This window comes from Manis pentadactyla, chromosome 2, assembly GCF_030020395.1.
Source record: "Manis pentadactyla isolate mManPen7 chromosome 2, mManPen7.hap1, whole genome shotgun sequence".
Classification (NCBI taxonomy): Eukaryota; Metazoa; Chordata; class Mammalia; order Pholidota; family Manidae; genus Manis; species Manis pentadactyla.
Genome location: NC_080020.1, coordinates 161,937,313 through 161,960,073, shown reverse-complemented (window position 1 = coordinate 161,960,073; position 22,761 = coordinate 161,937,313). Strand labels below are relative to the sequence as shown.

The 22,761-nt window shown below is 37.3% G+C and overlaps 1 protein-coding gene across 4 annotated transcripts; it reads right to left on the bottom strand.

Annotated features, from left to right (window-relative positions):
* Positions 1-375: 375 nt before the first annotated feature.
* On the bottom strand, positions 376-17,733 carry KRCC1 (lysine rich coiled-coil 1). Of its 4 annotated transcripts, none has more exons than XM_036931092.2 (4): positions 17,506-17,731; positions 4,892-4,998; positions 4,365-4,477; positions 376-1,727 (listed from the first exon to the last, which is right to left on the bottom strand). In XM_036931092.2, the coding sequence occupies exon 4, from the start codon at positions 1,706-1,708 to the stop codon at positions 944-946; it is 765 nt and encodes a 254-aa protein (XP_036786987.2). In that variant the 5' UTR covers positions 1,709-1,727; positions 4,365-4,477; positions 4,892-4,998; positions 17,506-17,731; the 3' UTR covers positions 376-943. The 4 variants fall into 4 exon arrangements, with proteins under 4 accessions (XP_036786987.2, XP_036786988.2, XP_036786986.2 ...); XM_036931093.2 differs by having other exon boundaries at positions 4,892-4,960; XM_036931091.2 differs by lacking the exon at positions 4,365-4,477 and having other exon boundaries at positions 4,892-4,960; positions 17,506-17,733.
* Between the last annotated feature and the right edge of the window lie 5,028 nt (positions 17,734-22,761).

Genomic DNA, 22,761 nt, shown 5'->3' with positions numbered 1-22,761 from the left:
GCCATTACTCTTTCTGTAACAAAATAGTGATGCTTAAATACTTGACATGCTTGTCATAAAAAAGAAAGGGGATTATCAGAATGAAAACATTGATTAGGAAGGAATAATCTAATGGCATTTTATTTCTTATAAATTCCTCTTTCTTCAATTTCAACTATTTGGAAAAATTGTGGTTATGCATTGATTTCTAGTCTAAAAAAGTAGGTTTAAATATGGATAAGCAAGCTATAGTAGATAAGGAATTTTTCCAAGTATATAAAGGAAAGTGTGACCTACCCAGATCTTGCTTCTTAAGAACAAACTGCTGAGTTACTGCTCTTCCCAAAGAAAATCATCATTGAATGGGAGTAGATTATTGACACAGAACACGCAATGTAGAAATTAGAACCCTTTATTATAAACACTTCCAGAATATAAACTGATTTTGTATCAAGACTCTTTGAAACTTTTAAACTACATGTAACCTAAGCTTATTATTTTAAGTACTTCACTTTTCACTTTGCAACCTAGAAAATACACTGCAAGTTAGATCTAACAGGAAAAACAAATCTAAATTGCTTCATAGAAAAAACCAATGAATATAAAAATATCCTACCCAAAACTAAAACAAACCCAATCAAGAAATATTCTGCAAAGCTTATTAATAATCCAATTTAAGATAAATGACCTCCCAAGGGGAGATACATCAAAGTAATTTGATGAATAAAAGCAGAGCCACTCTCATGAAAGAAAATTACATTGCATATAAAAAAAATGTAATAATGCTTTTATAAAATGAGAATTTCCACGTTAGAGAGCCAGTATACTAAATACTTTGTCACTTGGCCTTTATTAGAAGTTAAAGTACTATTCACATGAGAAAAGTGGTATGAACATGAACATTGTTATGACTAATTCTCAACTGTTTTTTCAATTTAACCTCAGGAGAACCAACTCAAGACCATCAAAATCCAAGGATAGACTGGTCCCAGAGCATTTCCTCCTCTGTCATTTCTTTGACTTGTTCCTTCTTCTCTTTTCTACGCTTATGCTCCCCTTTCTTAGAGGCTACTTCTCTGCTTTTCTTCTTCCGATTCTTAAGCTTTTCTGTACTGACCCTAACTGTTTCTGTCTCTTTTTTGTTGCTCTGGATGCTCTTATGTTTGTCTAAATCTATTTTCTCACAACCTTTTTTCCCCTTATGCTCGGGCCTCTCCTCTGGTTTTCCTCTGCCTTCCTCAGGGTGCCGTTTTCTCATCTGATGTATCTGCTTATGACTGGCTTGTTGGGCACTGATACTGTTTTTTGAGGCGAGGTGCTTATAAACTCCAGATTCTACACTGTATGAGTTACCATTATACTCTTGCTGACTAAGGTTCAGGGGTCCTGGTTTTTCTGAGAAACAGTCCCTGGTCAATTGATAGTAGCTCCGGGACTCTGGTCCCAGCCTGCTGTTATGAGCTGGTAGCCACTGAGGTAACAGGTTTCCCACTGTTTGTGAAATAGTATACGATCTTGGATAGGTCTGGACACTTCCAGATGGGAGTCTCTGATCAAACTTTATATATCTGGGTATGGAATCAACCTCTTCTTTGTACCCAAAGGTTTCCACACAGTCTTCTTTCATCTTTCTGAAGCAAGTCTTTGGCTCTAAGCCTCTGGCTTTCTGCACTTTGATATAATCTTCCAGTTCATCTTGAAAAGAGTCATATGTCTTTGAATGCTTCATTAGGTTGACAAGGGATCCTCTGTAGAGAAGACGGGAGAAAACCTTACTCGATTATTTTATTTTGAATATTTCCTTTGCTCTTGAAGAGAGCTTCTTCAATACACAAAACAAAGCCCAAACAAATTAAAACCTAATTCAGCACAAAAGTTAAATTTCATGACATTATATGGCAAAAAGGAGCATCAGGGTAGTCAAATATTCCCAGGCCACTTACAAGCAACTTTGTCCCACTCAGAAGTGGCATGAAGAGGGCAGAAAGATGACATATAGGATTTTGTTGTAGGGCAAAAAATGTAAAGCATATAGGGATGGGTGGCTCAGGACTACACACCCTTGGGGGGCAGCCTGATCTAAATGTTCAGGTATTTTCTAAAGTTCTGATTAATTGGCTTCTTGTATACTATTTTCTAAAAGAAGTAAAAGAATCATACAGAAGTAATTTGATCTTTAAAAATCTTCAGTTTACTCAAATTAAAATAAACATACATACTCAAATTAAAATAAACATACATACTCACATACTGACTAGTGTACTGTAAGACTTAATAGTAAAAGGATGTTTATAAAACAGCTTGGGAATGCTGGAAATCAGAAATTCAGTTACAAGATAAAACTACTCTTGGGTATAGGGCATGAGGGAAGATGAGGGAACAGAATTCCGTATCTTCTGTATGGGTTGGATTTCATTCCGCGTCTACTGATTTGTGAAGAAAGCATTCTAGAAGGCCTTCTGGTTTGATCTCTTTATCTCAGTGCTGGTGGGAGGGCGAAGGGGGTACGTGGAGGTGAAGGCTGACAGTGGGCAGGGCTGATGTAGAGAAGTTCAGAGGAAATTTAAAGTAGATATACTAGTTTTTGTTGTTTGTTTGGTTCTTGTTTTGGAGGGGGGCAGCATTATCCTGATTTGCTTTCTTTCCCCTACCTGAAATCCTGCATAAATACAAATATAGCAGAAAACATACTTACTATGAGATGATAATGCCCTAGATTTTTTTTGTTGATCTATTTTATCTCCACAAGTTAAGAGGTAGCATAACGCATGTAGAATGAACATTTCTTCCCTTTAACAGAAATAAGCCTGACAGAGCACTCTAGAGTCACTAATGATCAGCTCTCTTTTCTGGAAAGCTGAGATTTAAAAAGAAAGTCAAATGAAGCCTAATTTGGTGTCAGTAGATTTAGCTCCTATTCAAGTTAAATAATATAAAAATTCTGACTAGAAAAAAAACAAAAATTTGATTAAGTATGGGCAAAAGATTTGAATGGACACTTCAGAAAAGAATATATACAAATGGCTAATACACACATGAAAAGACACCATTGATCTTCAAGCCAATGATATCTTTTACTTAAAACCACAATGAGATACCACCATGCACTCACTTGAATGGCTGACATCAGAAAGAATGTCAAAGAACGGTATCAGTGTTGGTGAGTAGGTGGGACAGTGGGAATTCTCATACATTGCTGGTGGGGATACAAAATGATGTAACTGCTTGGAGAACAGTTGGGCAGTTTCTGAGGGAGTTAAACATATACCTACCATATGACCCAGTTATTCCGCTTCTAGATATTTCCCCAAAAGAAAACATATGTCCACACAAAGACTTACACATGAATGTTCATAGCAGTTTCATTTGTAATAGCTTCAGAAGGAAAAAACCCATGTGTTGATCAAGAGGTGACTGGATAAATTAAATAGTGGTATGGCCATACAGTGGAATATCAGTAGTAGAAAGGATGAACTAGTCATATGCTTAACAACATGGACAAATCTAAAAATAATTATGCTGGGTGGAGGAAGTCTAACAAAAAAGTACATAATATATGATACATTTACATAAAACTCTAGAAATGCAAACTAATCTAGAGTAATGGTGTGTGCTTGGGGATAAGGCAGTTAGAGGTGACAGGCAGCAGCTGATTTATAAAGGGTACTTTTTTGGTTATGGATACGTTTACTATCTTGATTGTGGTTGATCATTTCATGGGTAATACATTTGCCAAAACCCATCAAATTATATTATTTAAATATGTACAGTTTGTTGTTTGTCAATTATACTTCAATAAAGCTGTTTTGAAAAGTCACAAGATTAGAAAGATGTTGATAATTGTTTTAAACTGGGTGTTGGGTACACAAGGGTTCATTATATTATTTTCTCTACTTTTATATCTGAAAATTTTGATAATAAAAAGATTTTACTTCATACCTACAAGATGGCTATAATCAAAAGATAGATATTAAATGTTGGCCAGGATGTGGAAAATTTGAAACTTCATCCACTGCTGGGGGAATGTAAAATGGTGTGGCTACTTTGGAAAACAATTTGGCAGTTCCTCAAAATGTTAAACAGAGTAACCAGACGACCCAGCAATTCTACTCCCAGGTACATACCCAAAGAACCAAAAACCTAGTCCACACAAAAACTTGTACACAAATGTACCCAGCAGCATTACTTGTAACAGCTAAAAGTAGAAACAATTCAATGTCCTTTAATGATGAATAAGAGGTGGTATATCCAAACAATGGAATATTATTCAGCAATAAAAAGGAATGAGATATTGGTGAACCTTGATGAATTGCTTAGTGATAGAAGCCAGTTCCAAAAGACCACAGATGGTGCAGAGATCAATAAAGAGGTGACTGGAACCTTACCCTTATCAGGCTGAGAACTTGGTGGAGAAAGGTGATCATATTCACCCATTAATTGCTTCAGTTTTCTAGCATAAACTTTCCCCAAATTGTGAGACTCTGCAACAACTGGGGAGCTAAAAAACATGATGCAGAGATTACAAAATCAATTTTTTTCCAATACTGCACACTGCTAGTCACCTGAAACTAAGCAATTTTGTTATGAAGATTAAATTTCAAAGTTTAGAATTACATCATCAACAGAGGTCAATCATCTGAATCTTCACACAATCCATTTTCAACTTATTATATTTTGCTTTCTGTAAATTTTAAAGTAAAGCCAACTCTTTGAGCATGTATTTTACCCTGGAAAAATAAATAATCTTTTATTTTCAAATAAATGATCCCAAACTTGCAACTTTATATTTGAAGGTGGCATTCATGACTTTTAATATGTTTATTCTGAATACAGTTTTAGTTGCTTTCAAATCAGAGTATCAGCTTCAGTAGAAATAATCCTATGGTTTAGATGCCCTTTATTTTCAACCTACCTCATAATTTGAAATTCTTTGTGACTCAAACTATATCATTACTTCGCACTGGCCTTTTACAAAAGATATCTGTGAAAAAGTTCAGTCTTGTTTATTGAATGTAGTATCTATGAATAAAATAAAAGGAGGTAAGATAGAAGATCATATTAAACATATAAGGTAACATTATCAGTCTTCAACTAGAATCATTTTTCATGCCATCTCAAATCTTAATTGTCTGAGTGTTTCCAAGGATATAGTACTAGCTTTTTTCTAATTAGAATGACATTTTAGCATAAAACATTTAGTAAACCTCTAATATTTAATATGGTAATATATTTTTATTGAGTCCAAAAAATACCATTCTGAAGGTGAAGTTACTGGGGTACCAGTAGGAGTTGACCCTTTATGAAAATGATCTGGGGCACCAGTACTGAAAGGCAGGGATAATAAATCAAGTATTGATTTATATTTTTACATTTTATAACAGACAATCTCAAGAAATACAATCTATCTTAAGACAGTCACTGATTCTTGCTATATAACTAATGTCATCAGAGGATCACATGGCAGAACCGCCAGCCACCTTTGCCTGTGGTCAACAACTGTCCCCACCAGTCGGTACAGACATGATCACAGTGCGGTTCCCTAAGCAAGGCTCAGACAAGCCACTCAAAGCTACAGTGATATTCACATAGTAACTTCTAGAACTTTTGCTGGAATTGTTTCTCACACTAAATAATGCCAAGATTATTACATTTTCACTTGAGGTCTACACTAGTATCTAAAATTCCTAACAGTTGAAATTTATTTTACAGAAATTTACTAATTTATACAAATACTATGCCAATCATGGACTATCAAAACTACTTCCTATGCAGCCATTTAAATGAATGAGTTGGAACTACATGTGCTGTCATGGAGAAATGTCCATGATATATTGAGGGAAAGAAGCAAGATGTAGAACTATATTTGGCTATCTACCTACTTGCTTACCCGCCTATTGATCAATCTAAAATCTAATTTTAGCATTAAAAACTCAATGTACAGAGCCAAAAATTAAATACAGGCATATGAATTTACTGTAAAGAAGGAGTTAAAAGAGCTGGACTGCAATACATTCACTCCCTTTCCCAGGGAGGAGGAGGAAGGCAGGTGACCTCTGAACCTCTGAGTAAAGAGCCTAATGATATTTGCCAGGAGGAAGGGAACTTATCTCTAAAATGTCCTTAATAAGATATCACTGGCTAAGGATTACCTATAGTAAAGTAATTCCAGGAACCATAAGGCATGGCTCGCTGAAGAATGTCACATAAGCTATACAACTCTCTGGGGTATAAAATGGAGATGATTCATAATTTAAATATTCTGTTGTGTGAGGTAACCCTCACTTGGAAATTTCATCTATTATTCTGGACCAGAGATGCATGAACAATATGGGAAAACATGGTCTGAGGAGCCATCTTTCATGTACTAGATATCTATCTGCTTCTTTATAACCTTCTGATTGCTTGTATAATTAGTAGACCTTGATAGTAGGTAATGTTACTGATTTGTGTGAGTCTGATTTGACAGTCTGATCTTGTGTGTTAGCTCACTATCCATATGAAAAAAATCTGAAAAGATACAAATGAAAGGTAGTGGGGTTTGGGAAATAGGGTTAGGAAAAGAGAGCTAACACTTTGCTTTCTGCACGTTTGTATTCTATTTTTTTACAAAAAGGTATATTACTTTATAATTAAAATTCCATAAAAATTTAGTTTATCTTCAAACTAAGGTTAATTTTCACTACCAGTGTATAGATTAAAAATATTTGCTTCAAAATGTGTTCAAGAATCGTAAGAAGCATTTTAGAAAGAACTTGATGAATATTTAAAAACATTCATTATATATGGTATCTAAATTACTTTTAAGTTGTTTTAAAGTACATAATTACATTGGCTCTAAAGTCAGAAAGAAAGGTTAACTAAAAAGGCTTTCAGAACTTCCCTTGATTCAGAATTAATAGAAGCAACTTCATGATGATTATATGACATTGATTTTTCTTTTAAAAATCTTTAACAGCAAATAAATAGTCTTGGTGGCAAGCAAAGCTTAGTACAGATGGAAAGTTTACTGAAGTTTAGTCATTTGAAGTTCAAGACAACCTAAAATAGAATAACAATTTCCCTCCTGATTCAACTCTTAATACCAGATTAACCATTTCTAAAAGTCAATGTTTTAATCTGATACTGAGGTAAGAAATTTGGTCACCTTTAGCTCCTTCACCCATCAAGCTCTTACTTTATTTTTATCTTTATTAAATGGTATCATATACCCAAACTGAAAATCTCAGCCATTTTCTCCCTATCAAGTCATGACTCATGTCAACTGTAGTTTATAGTGTTTTCAAAGCTAACTTTCATTTATCAATCCACATAACAATAGTTCCAGTTTTCCATACCTTTGAGGTTTATTAAACTTATCACAATTAATTGAATTTTGTCTTCAAGATACTGTAGTAAGTACAGAAGAGATAGGAAAAGAAGTAATGAACAACTATTAACAAATGTATGCTCAACAAAATAGGTTATTCTTCCAGCCTTTTACCTATGCAAGAATGTGGAATTTCTCCCATTTTGAAGACTAGGATGTCAGGATTCAAAGAAATTAGAATAACTTGCCACATGTGTTGACTGTTAGAGCTGCATCTTAAACCGGGGACTTAACTCTATTATATATATATATAGCTTTTCATACACTGGAAGTATAAATAAACAGGATGATTCTTATTATCAGGAAATTTATAATTTTGTAAAAATGATATTCAAACAACTTTAATGCAGGACAATAATGTTAAATACTACAAGACGTGAGAAAGTGTAATGTCTTTTTGCTGAGGGGTTTAGGAAAGGCTCTGTGAAGAATGGATTTGGATTGATCCGTTGATTTCTTGATTAAGAAGGGGTAAAATTTAGAGAAAAAAATGAGTGAAGAAACGGTGTTCTGGAGGAGAGAAGGACATTGGTAGAGGCATATCTGCTTTAGATAAAACAAGATATGCATTAAGGTAGGGGAAGACAGTGCTGTAAAGGTGGAATGGGGTGATCATAGTAGGCCTTATTTAGGCATTTGTGTTTAAATTCTACAGTCAATAGGGGAAGAAGAGACTTAAAATGGGGATATCGGTCAGGAGCGTGTTGCAAGATATTTGTGGGCTGAATCAGAAGAGTCATAGTGGGAACAGAAAATAAGGGAAGAATTGAAAGACATTCTGCAGATGAGATCAAAGGAATTTGATAGCTGGGGAGAGAGCAGGTAGAAGGAAGAGAGGGGAGATATAGCTAAATTCTGAGGCTTTGACCCTGGGTAAAGTTATCTTTGTCAGAATAATGAAGAGGAAGAAGAGAAGAATTGTTATTATTATTGCTCTTGTTATTCCCCAGAAGGAGGGAAGTGGGGAGTGGAGTAGAGAAGCCTAGTGTTCAAAAAGATGATGAATTTGATTTTGGAATAAACTGATTCTATCAGAGTCATAGTATCTTTCTATCTGTCCTTCATATTCCTCTGTGTTAAATTCCTCTATGTGAAACTGGGTTTAAATAACTTGCAGATGTTCTATGTACCTTGAAATTCCTTATACATTAGCATAGTTGGGCACTTAAATTGTTTATGTACCAAACTTTGGTGAACATGGTGGGCAATAGGAACCATTAGACAAAAGAAAGGAAGCATGGTAGTAAAGTCTAGGTGTTGTAAAAATCTTCCCTTAGAAAATTTTGATGCTACCTTGATGTCATTTGCACAGTAAATACTAGTTACTCATTACAGAGGATGTAGCCATCTATAGTTTGAAGGACACCAATTGCAATTATTGTGGAGTATAGTGAAATCATCACTTCCCTTGACCTGGACACTACTTCTATTCTTCCCATTTTATTTAGCTTACCTTTTTCTTTTCAGTAGTCATATCACAGATTTTTTAGTGTTATATTACAGATTTCTACTGACAAAATGTTTTTGGTTTTGCTTTATTTTATTTTACTAAAATCCAAGAGGTGGTATCTCTTCTATATTAGCTATCTTTTCTCATCTGGTACTTAATATAACTGACTTTTCTAAATGAAGGACTTTATACTTCATCTTGTTATGGGCTTAGGTCACCTTTCCTCTCTATAAGGATCTTTAAAATCCAAATTATTTTAATCTTGACATTTGCTACAGTTCCCACACATAGTTTTAATATGCATTCAATCTATGTCTTCATCAATGTCACTGGTGAAAACTTTAAGTATTAACAAGAGCAAGATAATACCTATGGCATGGTATAGGGAATCCACCATTTTCTAGTATCTAGGATGATCTATTTGTCAGCAATCTATGGTTCACATCAGACAGATATTAAGAATTTGATACAGTTCTTCACATTCTATAGACAGACAAGTGAATTCTTATTGCCAGCTCTGGTTGTATATAGCCAAAAGGGAGCAATTACAGAAATGTATTCCAAGTTTCAGGAAATACCTTAAAAACTCATGAAATTCTTGAACTCTGATCTTAAAACATCCATTTTACATAGAGTCTTTAATCTTTAAATAAAGTGTGCCATTTAAACTTCAAGTACCTCTGGCACACTGCTGAATCCGTCAAAAACTTCAGGGAAATCAGAGTATCCTCAATGAAGAAATATGGTCCCAGAAAATTCTTCTGATCTACCAGTAGATCTTTCATAAAAGAAAATGAAGCATGGCTTCACTTGTGCTTTTCATAAATCTACATTGCTTTTAATATTCATTTCAAAGTATTACATTCACAAGCAATCTGTTCTGTACCGCTTACCCAGATTGCCCTTACTATGTACCGTGTACTATTTAAACATTCATAAATAGTAACTAATTTTATCCTCTTAAGAACCCTATGGGCTAAGTACTATTACTATCCATATTCTATAGAAGAGGAAACTGAGGCATAGAAAGGCTAAGGAGCATGTCTGTTAGTAAATGACTAAGGCAGTCTGGCTCCAGAATCTGTTATTAACTGTAATGCTTGGCTGCCTTTCTATCTGATGTAAAACTTCTCACTCCGTATTTTGGAACCCACTTCTCCCCTTTTAAAAAACTGAAACATTTTCTGATTTCCAGGCTTTACACATTTTTACATTAAAGAATGAAAAGCAAGTCACAAAATGGGAGAAAATATCCCTTTTTCATGTATCAGACACAGGACTAAAGAACTCATGACAGTAAGACAAATTCCATTTAAAATGGCCAAAGGTATGAACAGACACCTCAGGAAAGAATGTATTAAAAGGCCAAGTAAGTGTGAACAAAAACTGCAATAAGATACCACTATACCATCATTACAATGATTAAAATTAAAAGGCCTGAAAATACCAAGTGTTGTAGTAAGGATGTCAAATAGCTGGAACTCCTATACGTTGCTAGTTAGGATTTAAAATGGTACATATTTACAAAGCAGTTTGACAACTTCTCTAAATGTTAAACATACCACATGACCCAACCATTTCACTTGAATTTACCCAAGAGAAATGAAAACATATGTTCATGCAAAGACCTACCTGTAAATGAATGTTCATAGCAGCTTTACTTTGAAATAGCTAAGAACTGAAATAAACCCTAATGTCTGTCACTAGGTGAGTAGAAAAACAAAACATGGTATATTCATAATAGAATCATTCAACAATAAAAATGAACAAAACAGCAATACATACATGAATGAATCTCAAAATCATCATGCTGAATGAAGACACAGGAGTACCTACTGTATAGTTCTATTTACAAAAGCATCTAGAAATGCAAACTGATCTATAGTGACAGAAAGCAGATTAGTGGCTGCTGACAACAGGGGTAGGAGAGATGGAATGTAAAGGGACATGAAACTTTTGGGGTTGATGCAAATATTTGCCATTTTGTTTACAATGGTGATTTCATGGAAGTCTATACCTGCCAAAAATTAATTGAATTATACACTTTAAATATGTACAGTTTATTATTTAGAACAATAAATACTTCTACCTAAATTTGTTAAATTGGATTTTTAAATGTTTGCTTTGTTTCCAGAAAATTATCTAACAAAGGCCAAGTCATCTATGCTGAACTGCTGCCTACCGTATCATGTTACTTGGCTCGTTGCTTCTAGGAGCCAGACAAAGGGACTCTGGAGTCAGTTCTGGGACATATCACATATTACTGTAAGATGGGTAAGAATTCCTCAAATTCTCTAGGCTGAAGGTTTCTCATCTCTAACATATGGATATAACACACCTCAGAGTTGTTGTGAGCCTCAAGGAAATTAATATAGGTAAAGTGTTTAGAGGAAATGGCACACATTAAGTGCTGTGTGACTGAGCTATTTTTATTGTTATTCAGGATTTCATCTATTTAACTACATAGTGGAAAGTTCTACCAACCAATTATTTTAGTAAATACAGAAGGCAAAATAAAGAAAAAGTTACATGTAAACAGGGCAGAAGTGCCTGACAGAAGCCCTTAGTTCTTTGTATTTCAAGCTAACTCATGTTTTAGAGGGATTTTTAAAATCAAATGCTGAAAGTTGGATTTGATCCTTATTATCTTTTATGATTGCTCTGATTTTGATCCAACTCTTCAAAGGTTTCAGTTTATGTCCTCTGTTAATGTGTACTATGTACAACTTAATACCCAAAGGAGTATGAAATATCAAGCAGAAACACCTGGGATCCCAGCTTTTATTAGCTACTCACAGGTTTGTATCAGGTACTAATTAAGAAATAGTCCTGACTGAAATGCACCTTGAGTATTTTTTTATATGTACCATCTGAAATTTGGGGGAAAGGTCTAGCAAAATTCTGAAAACTTAATGTTCCTACTTGTACTGCTTATACACCACAAACCTAGTTATAGATGAACACCCACAACACCATTTACTTATTCATTTATCATAGCGAAAAGAGAAAGAATACAGAATCGTTTATTTTGGAGAAATGAAACTATGCAAGTTGTTACTCAATAGCTGTACAAAGCTTGGTCTTTTTTTTCAGTAAAAATATGTAAAGCACTTATGAAAATTAAAAACATTGCACACCAACTACTATGTTAAATATGAAGCACTTGAATAACATGAATTACTCATAACTCAGAACTGTCTAAAAGGGCTTCATACCTTAATAAAACACTAAGAACCACTCTACTTTTCCTATTCTAGACCTGTCAGAATTTGTTCCATTCCAGCCACCCACCTACAAATTGCTAAACCTGAACTTTTGCATTATATGAAATGTTTTTAAGTCTCAGGTTTGATGAACAAATCAACTGAATTTCAGCAAAAATTTAATATAAATTTTCATACTCCACAGCACATTATTGGTGTTGTGACATGGGATTTAAACATTATTACAGCATAAAGGTTTTTAAATGTTTATTAAATATCTTTAATCTTTGAAGAAAAAATTTTTGAGCAAAATTAGGATGTTAACTTGGTTAGTTTTAGGTGTAAGTAGCTCAATTTTTCCCTTCTAATAAATACACCAAATATGTGACATGCTCCTATACTTTTAAAATCTAGTTTACTAAGCATTAGATGTATAAAACATCTAATATGTTTCCATTATTTGCATGTTCTTTCTCTCAGTAATGTTATTTTAAATAGTATTTTAAAGCTATCTAAAAGTATTGTTTTTTGATGCAATAGTAAACAGTAGTTTTTAAAAATCTCAGTTTCTAATTGCTTGTTGCTATCATTTGGAAATAGTATTGATTTTGTATACTGACCTTGTATTTTGTGCCCTAGCTAAATTCACTTATTAATCTGGTGGCCTTTTCCTAGATTCCTTAGGGTTTTCTACGGAGGTGAACAGATCTACAAATTAAGTGAGTGTTATGTATTCCCCTTCAGTCTTTTATTTTTTCTTCTTGCTTGATTTTATTGGCTGGGACTTCCAGCACAATACTGAACAGAAGTGGTGTGAATGGACATCCTTGCTTTGCTCCTGCTCTAGAGTTCTGCAATCTTTACATAGCACTATAATTTTAGGAAAGACTAAGCAGAGCACAGCACTAAGTTTTAGGAGACTAGGTAAATGATTCTGTTATCTTTGCCACAGCAAAAAAAAAAAATTCCTTTTTATAAAGGTCAAGCCCTATTTAAGGAGTTTTTAGACCTCTTACTTGTGCTAGAAATGCAGCCCTGTACCTGCCAGCATCATGACTACTCTTAGTTATGTCAGTTATTAAATTTGCCGTTTCAGGAAATGAGATTAGTACCTGACCTATGAGTTTGGCAAGCTCTAGTTACTTCACCTAATAAAACAATCACAAAGATAACTGAGGGCTTTCTATGGCATATTTCCAATGACAAAATATAAAGGAATTAACAAAATCCTTAACTGGGAGTACTAGTTATACATTTAATATAAAAGTAATGTCTTTATTAAACTATGTCTTGAGCATCAGTAATGATAAGTAAACTCTGGCTATCTCAGGGATCATGATTGCGAAGTAAGTTTACTGAGACCCAAGGCATACATTCTACATCAGAATGCCATGAAACGCATGCCATTCCTTCCAAAAGGTTAGTAAATGTGAATGGGCCTGTAAAACGGGGGGAAAAAAACAATGCTTATGTTCTAATATGTATGTGATGAAAATTGTAGGGACAATTGTAAATTAGTCATTTTAACATGCTTAGCTAATACTTTCACATATTGATACCTCATAAAGACAGCAGATTTGAAACTAACAAATAATCATTAATATCTCTTCAGACACCCTCCTCCCCAAGCATTCTATCCAGTTGCCAACATATTTACAACATAATGTGCTCTGGAGTCTGGGCAATGCACAGATTTACACAAAATGAACTACTCTTGTATCTCAGGAGTATGGCTAACCCATATTTAAAACTATTTTGTCCCCCCGCTAATTTCACTAATAAACATTAGTACTGAGCTCTTTAAAAGGGTTAGTCCTAATTCATCTGTATATCCTTAGTACTGAACATAGTACCCTGTACCGTAGCAGGAACTCAATAGATGTTTTTTGAATAAATGTAAGAAGGGCAAAGCCTAGATTTTCTGTCATTTGACTTGTATCTGTTTACCATAATGAAAAGAGGAGAAAACATTTTTAGGCATTTGGCATGTAAACGGGTCAATGATTCACTAAGAAGTCAAGAAATGTCCTTCATTCTGAAACCGAGCCCATTTAATTATATTTTTCTTAAAAAGAAGAAACAGGCAAGAATTGTTTGTTATGATTTTTGTATGTTTTGTTTTTTTACTGTTTTTTCAGGAGTCTCATTACTTAGTGAACAATTTTTTAACTGTCAAAAATATTTGAGAAAGCTCACTGAATGAAATACAAAGTATTCTGGAAAATCTTATGACACCTTGATCATAAATATTCTATATATATTTATTTTAATATGTCTGATCATATGGTATTTCTTTGGGTTTTGTGAATTTCTCAATTCCCTATTTGTAATCTTACACCTTCTATATATTCCCTGCTTGCCAATTTTTAATCCTGACATCTGTTTATTATCAAGCCCACTACAGAGGAGCTCATTAAGAGTATTACAGTTATAAATGAAAATAGATTTGCAGGTGCTTTTCAAATCAGTAATAATGGTCCTATCAGGATCTTGAGATTGTGAGTGGAATTTTAATAACTGGTAAGCATGACAATTCTTTGCTGTTTTTGGAGGAATCTCCTAACAAAGTCTTTTAAGAAAAAAAAGGTACTGGCTAGGTAACATGAACCTTTTTTTTCCCTACTTCTTGTTTACATATTATCTAAATTAGCAGTTATTTAAGGCTTTGATAAATATCTGAACTAGAAATATACTGAGTCTAACTAGTGTTTTAAATAGCATAATATATAAAATATTTATCATTTGTTAAGTAGCAGTTAACAGTTAATGAAGGATATTTACTTGAAAGAAATAAAGTGATGAGTAATTCTTCAGGGAACAAATTATATTTTTTCAAATCCCAGTAGAGTCTCAGTCTTAACAGAGATTTCATTATTCTTTGAATATCATCTGACAGCCATTAGAGGTCAAAGTTCCATGTTTTATGAATTGCTGTTCTAGTGCACAGCCAAGCCATGGTTTTTTTGTTTTCAGTAGGGAACTGTAATTTTTGGTTATGCAGTTTCTCAACCTCGACACTACTGACATTGTGGGTAGATGAATCCTTTGTTGTGGGAAGATCGCCCTGTGCATTTTAGGATGTGTGCAGCATCTTTGGCTTATACCAAATAGATGCCACTTGTGTTCACCATGCCCCTCCTAGTCCAGTGGAGAAAACCAAAAATGTCTCTAGACACTGCCAAATGTCCTCTGGGGTGGGGATGCAAAATCACCCCTGGTTGAGAACCACTCAATCGGTCTCATCCAATTCCCTCTCCCCACAGATGAGGAAAAAAGTTTGGGACATAACTCTGGGTCCCTAAGCTAGTGGAGAAACTAGCAACAGAACCTATTACTAGTCAAAACTCCTATTCTAGGATTTTCATTATACCCCTTTGATGTGATATAGAAAGGTTATTGCTAGCATTGTGTGAACTGACATCTTTAGTCTTTATCAATTGTATATTCAAAGTCATCACAAAAAACAACAATGCCAAGTCTGGCAAAATGGTGTTTTTCTATGAGAAATGTTTCCACATCTCCTGTGATGTGACTAATCTGGGAACCAAACTGAATTGTAGTCTTAACACCTATAAACTGCTCAGATTTACTTCCTGGTGAGAGGCAGTAAATTTGGTATGGAGAAAAAAATCCCGATTTTATTTTTATCTCAGAAAAATAGATACTACCCCAGGCTGACTCAAAACACTAAATCTAGTTTTTCAAAGGTTGCCTTTACTAAGAGACTTAACGGAGTATCATTTGGTTGCAATCAATTTCTAACTTCCATTTTTAGAGAGATTTATATACAGTGCCTTACAAAAACGTTTCAGTAAGTTTCTGATATTTTACTACTTTACTATTATTCTAATGTGAAAGGTGTAAAAGATTATGCAATAGCACACAAAAATAGAACATATCATAGAAGAGAGTGAAAATAAAATTATTTTTATGATGTTTTTGAGGTTTACATTTATTAGTGTCCTTCTAGGAGAAAGAAACCTAAATTATTCCAGAGGATTCTGGCTTCCAGCCATCTTTCACTCTGGAGAAAAAAGGCAACATAAGGTGGGCAACACAACAAATATTAAAAATTAATTATGAAATTGAAGTTGGTTAAATGTTTTACTGAAATCTTCTGCAGGAGGATCAAGCTCCACCATCTTAACTCATTTCCAAAACTGCCTTCAAGCCTCATCTCACAGTTGGGAACAGCAGGCTGTTCGAAGGCATATAGTATTTTTAAGAACTCAAACATCTGTTACGTTGAGATGATCAAGAAACAGCTTTTTGTGTTAGGGGAAATGTGTTGGTGAGAACTGTAAAAAGTTTCGGCAGGAACAAACCTTCCAAACCTCCGCATAGACTTGACCAAATTTTAACGTTGTCTCTAGCAGCCTAAGGCTGAATCCCTGGGATGACCCAGTTCCCCTTTGAGCTCCAGCTAGGAGCTCAGGGTTGTCAAAAGAAGTGCACTTTGTTCGAGCCAAACTGGTGAATGGCTCGTGATCATTTTAGGAGTACTTACTATAAAGGATTTTCAATTGTGAATCCTTCCTGTCCCTTTGAAATGTTTATATTCTACAACTCACGAAAGCCATTCCTTCGGAATATAATCATCAGGAAGGAAGGCCAGCTTGCTTCCCAGTCACTGTGGGATGACAGAACCCCACTCCCTTAATTGCCAGCAAGCAGACACAGCTGGCCCAACCTATTCACAGGGACCAATCCTTTGGAATTTCTCCCTTCCCTGACTTTACTTGAGCCCCACTTCTCCCCCATTTTCCTTCTAAAACTACCAGTCACCTCCCACTAAATCAAATCGTAATGCAGCTCAGCTCCTTCTCCGATCAGTAGTTACTGAATAAAATGTTTATTTAACCGATATACGTATAGCCCCGTGTTATCTTTGACACTGGTAAATACATACTAAAACGCAGGCCACTATGATGAAAGGCCTGTACATTTTAGAAGCTTCACGGGGTGTCATCCTCAATAAGCCAAGGAACACTCTCCAAAGCGATCCCTCAGCAGCTGACCCCTCCTCGCTTCCCCCAGGGCCTCCGCAGAGTTCAGCTCCCGGCTCCTTCCTGCGCTCCCCGATTCCTAACTCCGCTGCTCCCTAACCACCCTACTGGGAAGTCGTCTTTTCAGGATGTTGATCCAGCCCGCGGAGGTTTACTCCCTTCCACGTCTCGGGCCTTCAGTCTCCTCGTCTGTCCCCTCAATCTTGGAGTTTCCTCGCCAGACCCCCTTCCCTTTCCTGACACCCTGATCCAGACTTCCGCCGGGCCGTCTCTGCCCCCTCACACCTCGGCTCCCTCTGCGTGCGGTGGCGAACTTTCCCCTCCACACTCCGCATAGGGCCGTGGCGCCCTTTTCCGGGGCGGCAGGTAGTGAGAGGAGCAGAGGCACTCAGGCCCCGACCCGACGGCCATGTCGCACACTCGGGGCGCAAGGCCTTCACCGGGCCGCGGAGCTGAGGGGCTGAAGACGCGGCCGCCCCCGCCGCCAGGGCGGGAACTCACCTTCTCAGGGGCGGGCGTCTACAACTACTGTCCCCTCCCCGCCAACGCTGCCGGCCAGGGGACAGGCCGAGGTGGAGGTGGCGGAGAGGCAAGGACAACCGCTGCCGCCACCGCCGCCTCCGCCGCTGAGCAGGCGGGGTGGGAAGAGGAGGCGGAGACCAGGCTTCCAGAGGGGAAGTCGCCGCCAACACCCACCGCTGACTGGACAGCTAGAACACCATGGCGGCGAAGCGCACTACAGCGCGTGCGCGGGTCGCCCCGTACTCAGAAAGCCCCTCGGGCCCCGCCTTCCTGCTGGCTCCGCCCCCTCCACTGGCGTTTTTCCTGGCTCTGCGTTAGCCGGGTGCGCTCCGCTCATTCCCGGCAGTCCCTCCAATCCAGAGCTTTGGAGCGACGGAAAAACCTGCGGGGCTGCTCACCTTCGGAGAGCGGGTGTAAAACCAGCTTAAAAAAAAAAGTCTGGAAATCTACGGATTCTACTTCCAAAATATCTGAAAATACATCATTTCCTGCTTTATCCGTTTTCCTTTCCTGTATTAGAGCCTTTAATACACAGAGTAGATTAAACAAAATCCTTGCTCGGGTTACATTGTCATCATTGGTCCACAAATGACCTTTTTCTCTTTATCTCTCAAGATAAATCCATATGCGTGCACGCGCACGTTAATCTCATCATCTCATTCCCTGTCTCCCAAAGAAATCGCTACCCTGGTTTGTGGTCATTTTCTTTATTATATATGTCCTTATACATCTATGTGTGGCTAAAAAAAGTTTATTAGATTGTCTTTGAATGCTAAAGATTGGTATTTTTGTGCAGTATTCTGGGAATTATTTCACTAAGCATTTTGAGGTTCATCCAAGATGTTGCATATAGGTGTTATTTATTCATTTCATTGTTGTACAATAGTGGGCATGTGTCCTGGTGCCCTGTGCCAAAGTTTCTCCTGGGTATTCTCTCCTTTACTGTCACAGTGCCTTGCCTAATTTCAGGTTCTCCTTATCTCTTGTTAGAATCCTGGCAATAGCTGCCTAGATTATGGTTCTTTCTCTGACTTCACCACTCCAATCTACTTTCCATGTCACTACCAAAGGGTTCTGTCTAGAAGTCAATCCTGGCTCCTCATTGTTGGTCAAAGTGAGCCCTGAGTACTATTGAGCTTTTGGGCACCTTCCTGATCTCATTACCTTCTTGCTCTTACCTCCCCACCCTGCTTTCACCTTATGATTCAGCAACATCAAACCTTTACTGATTACTGTATGTGCTAAGCCATTGCATAGTTATATTTATAGTATATGCTGCTCCCTGTTTCTGGAATGTGTTCTCCCTACTTTCTAATGAACTCCTTCTCCCTTAGGAAATAAATACTATCCTGAATTCAGCATTTCTCAACCCCTTGCATTTCTTTATACTTCTGCTACATGTGTATGTATGAAGTATTGCTTTGTATGATTTAAAATTTTATATATTTTTATACATCTGTTCATTCCCCTGAAATTTGCTTTTTTTCACTCACCATTATTTTTTTATACTAACATGTGCTGAGATGTGAGGCTCTAATTAATTCACTTTCACAGCTCTGTAACATTCCATTGTATGAATACACCAGGAGCTATCCATTCTCCTGTCAATAAACCATGAGCTTGTTTCCTATTTTGCTTTTACAGACAATGCATCTTTAACGTTCTTATATAATCTCCTTGTGTACACATATAAGCGTATCTCGGGTTTATACTTGGGATATGCTGCTGCTCTTTAACTAGGAGGACTCAATAATACCCAATACCACAATGAGACAGGGACCATGGGCTTAGACAGAGTAGGGTGAGGGCTTCCGGAAAAAGCAAGGCAAGATATTTATAGTCAAAGCAATGTAACAATGTAAAGTCCCTATTGAAACTCTGTGTTCAGCATTATGCAAAGTCAAGGTCACACTAATTCTCTAGGGTAAAGATACTAGACTAGGAATAGAGACATCTTCAGTGAGATCAGTTAAAGGCCAAAAGGCAGGAGCAACTTGGTCTGGAATGTTTGAGTGTTCCGCAAGGGTATCTCAGCATAACCCCTGACTTCACTGTAAACAGCCCTAGCAAACAGACAACAACCCAGCCCACCTTGAGGGCAGGATAAGTGGTACAAGTCCACACCCTACGCCCTCACTTCCCAAAAAATCCTCAACTGCCTATAAATCCCCTAGACAATGCACCACCCTGGGCTCTCTTGTCCCCTCCTGGTCAGAGTCAGGAGCTCTTTCCTCTCACTTTATTTCTAAATAAAAGCCTCTACCCTGGCTCTCCTACCTTGGGTGTTTGCTAAGTTCATTCTTTGACTCCGCAAACAAGAACTCCAGCATCAACAACACAACACTCAAAGGGTAAATGTAAATAAAGCACAATTTCAAACATTCAAACACTTATTGTTGCTGTTAGAATAGCTTTCAAATGTATATGAAACACTGGGACATTTTAAGTCCGGAGAGAGGAAATCCTGGGACAAAATACTTCTAAAACCAAAATCAGTCAAAGGGAGAAATAAAGTTTAAAACCCTTTTATTGCTTACAAACAGCCGTCCACGCCCTTCTTTTTCCTGCTCCAGCAGAAGCAAAACCAGCACTCCCCCTCACCTCTCAGGTTCAGATAAGTCCTCTGTTGCCCAGGGTATTACCCACTGATACGGAGATGAACCTTTCTCTACCCCTGAGGAATGCCCATTGATATGCATACGAACTAAAGCCATACTTCTCTCCACCCTTGAGGACTAAAGCCAGGCGAGATATTCTGAAAATATTACAATTTTACCCACAGACATAGAAGGCAATAGTCGGGTGCCAGAAGGGAAAACAACTATAATACATGTGTTCCGCAGCTCCTGAAACACCCAACCAATTGGAATTGTCTACACATGTCATGCTGTTTCTTTACCTCCACATATCTGCTCATGCTGCTATGTCCTTGGGCCTAAATGGCCTCCTTCAGTTCTGGTTCTCTCCTTCATTACTTAACTTTGTGTTATTTCTCTGAAGCCTTCCCTGGTTCCTCAGGCTGCCCTGAAAAGCCTTTCCCCTTTGCCTCCTATATCTATCTCACCATCTTTACAGGCTCTTTCATGATTCTCTCTAAATGGTCAATATTTTAAAGACAGGCTTACACTTTATTTATCTTTATATTAGGCACTGAGCGTAGTGCCTGATGCATGTGCTGAGAAGTGCATGTGGAATGAGTGACTGTAGGAATTTTGGGGAAGAAAGCAATTTGCAGCCAAAGATTTCTTGGAGCCACAGAAAGAAAGATAGAAGTAAGCGCACTATTTTAATCAACCACAGAGACCAGAGAGGGTTTGAAGTTCAGTCAATGATGTAATTGTTCAGGATATAATGGACTGATTATTAAGGAGGGAGCCTGCTCAGGTCATTCTGGAATATGAAGGCTAGATGTGCGCAAGAACTTTCTCTTTGATCCTGTCACTCACACCAGTTATGAAATGAATTAATGAATCAGCCAGTGAATGTACTTAAAAACAGTGAGCAACTCCTATCCTATTTAACATTGCCAGAAATTAAGCTATTATTAGTCTAAAGCAGGGGTTGGCAAATATTTTCTGTAAAAGGCCAGATAGTAAATATTTTTTGCTTTGTTTGCCATATAGCCTTGTTGCAGATATTCAACTCTGTTGTTGTAGTGTGAAAGCAGTCACAGAAAATATGTAAACAAATGAGTATGGCTGTTTTCTAATAAAATTTTATTTATGGTGACAGAAATTTAAATTTCATACAATTTTCTTGTATCACAAGATATTCTTCTTTTGACTTTTTCCCCTAACCATTAAAGAAGGTATAAACAGTTCTTAGTTTTCAGGCCCAAATAAACTTGTTGATCCCTGGCCTAAATAAGCCTTAGCTCCAGGTACAAAGGAGGTAGAATGCAGTGATAAAAGGCTGTTTTACTTAAATAAGGCCTCAGAAAATATTTAAAATCTTGCAGCTCCCTTGATTTGCCACTAGATGGTGGTCCCTGTAGGCATGTGGCTCAGCCCCTGACTCTTACTGGAAGGGATGATTCAAGTTTTTCCAGAGTATGGAAAATCAGCCACTGTGGCATTAATACAGTCACACAAGCTGTCCCAATGATTTGAAACCCATTACTCTAGATTTCATTTACATCTCCACTTACACACTTATTAGCCCATAGTCCCTGACTGCAGCATTATCTAACTGAAGGGAATGCCATCATTCAAGGCCTCTGAGATTATTTGCTCAAAGGCTAGGGACAGTATTATGAATGGGCTATGGTTAAAGACTTGGGGACTGTAACATAGAATCTGGGAGTAGATCCTACCCAAGATACAAGTTAACCAGTGGAGCTTATATTAACCAGTTGGAGGCTCATGTCTAGTCTTGTGACGATAACTCTCTCTAAACAGCCCCCACTCCTGGCCTTTCACGTCACCTTCTTCTACCCTTAAGGTGCATGACTGGGGACCTGGCATTCCCCTTGCTTAGTTATATTCTGCAACACTTGGCACATACCTTTTTTAGGGTGTGGGAGTGCTCAGCAGCCACAATAATGTTCTTGGCATGTGTGTGTGGCCTGAGGTGGGAGGGATGTTGAGCTGAAGCGGGAGGAAGATGGAACCGTAGTGGTCATTTTTGTCATCCCCTTGTCTGGAATCTCCTGGACCAGGGCAACTTTCGGTTGAACTGTCTCATTTTACTCCCTTCCTTCCCACCCTTCTTTATCCAGACACACATAAGAAAGAGACCAGATGGCTATTACTAGCGGAGAATTGCTGGATGAAGAATCATTAACAAAGGAAAAAAATTCATCTTCTATGAGCAGAAAAGGGCTGAACAGGGACATGGTTGTGAAGGTTTGTGAATCTCAAGTCTATGTTCTGAACCACAAAACCACATTGTCACATGGTTGTGTCCATTCTGGCCCCTACTTTGATCTCATAGGAATCACAGAATGAATCTATTTCTTCTTCCATATTTTGATGTATGACATTGAAGAATGCTCTGATGTCCATCCTGAATATTTCCTTCTCTGGCTAAACATGTCCAGTAGGGCAAAAAGAAATCCTTTTAAAACTCCAGATGTGCTGTTCCTGGTGATGAAGACCAGCAGTTCTCAATGGAGGCAGTTCCACCACTAAGGGGGCATTTTAGAAATGTGGGGGGAGCTTTCGGTTGTCACAATAATTGTGCAGTGTTACTGTCATATTATGGGCAGGCCCAGGGCCACCAAGAAAGGTTTGGATC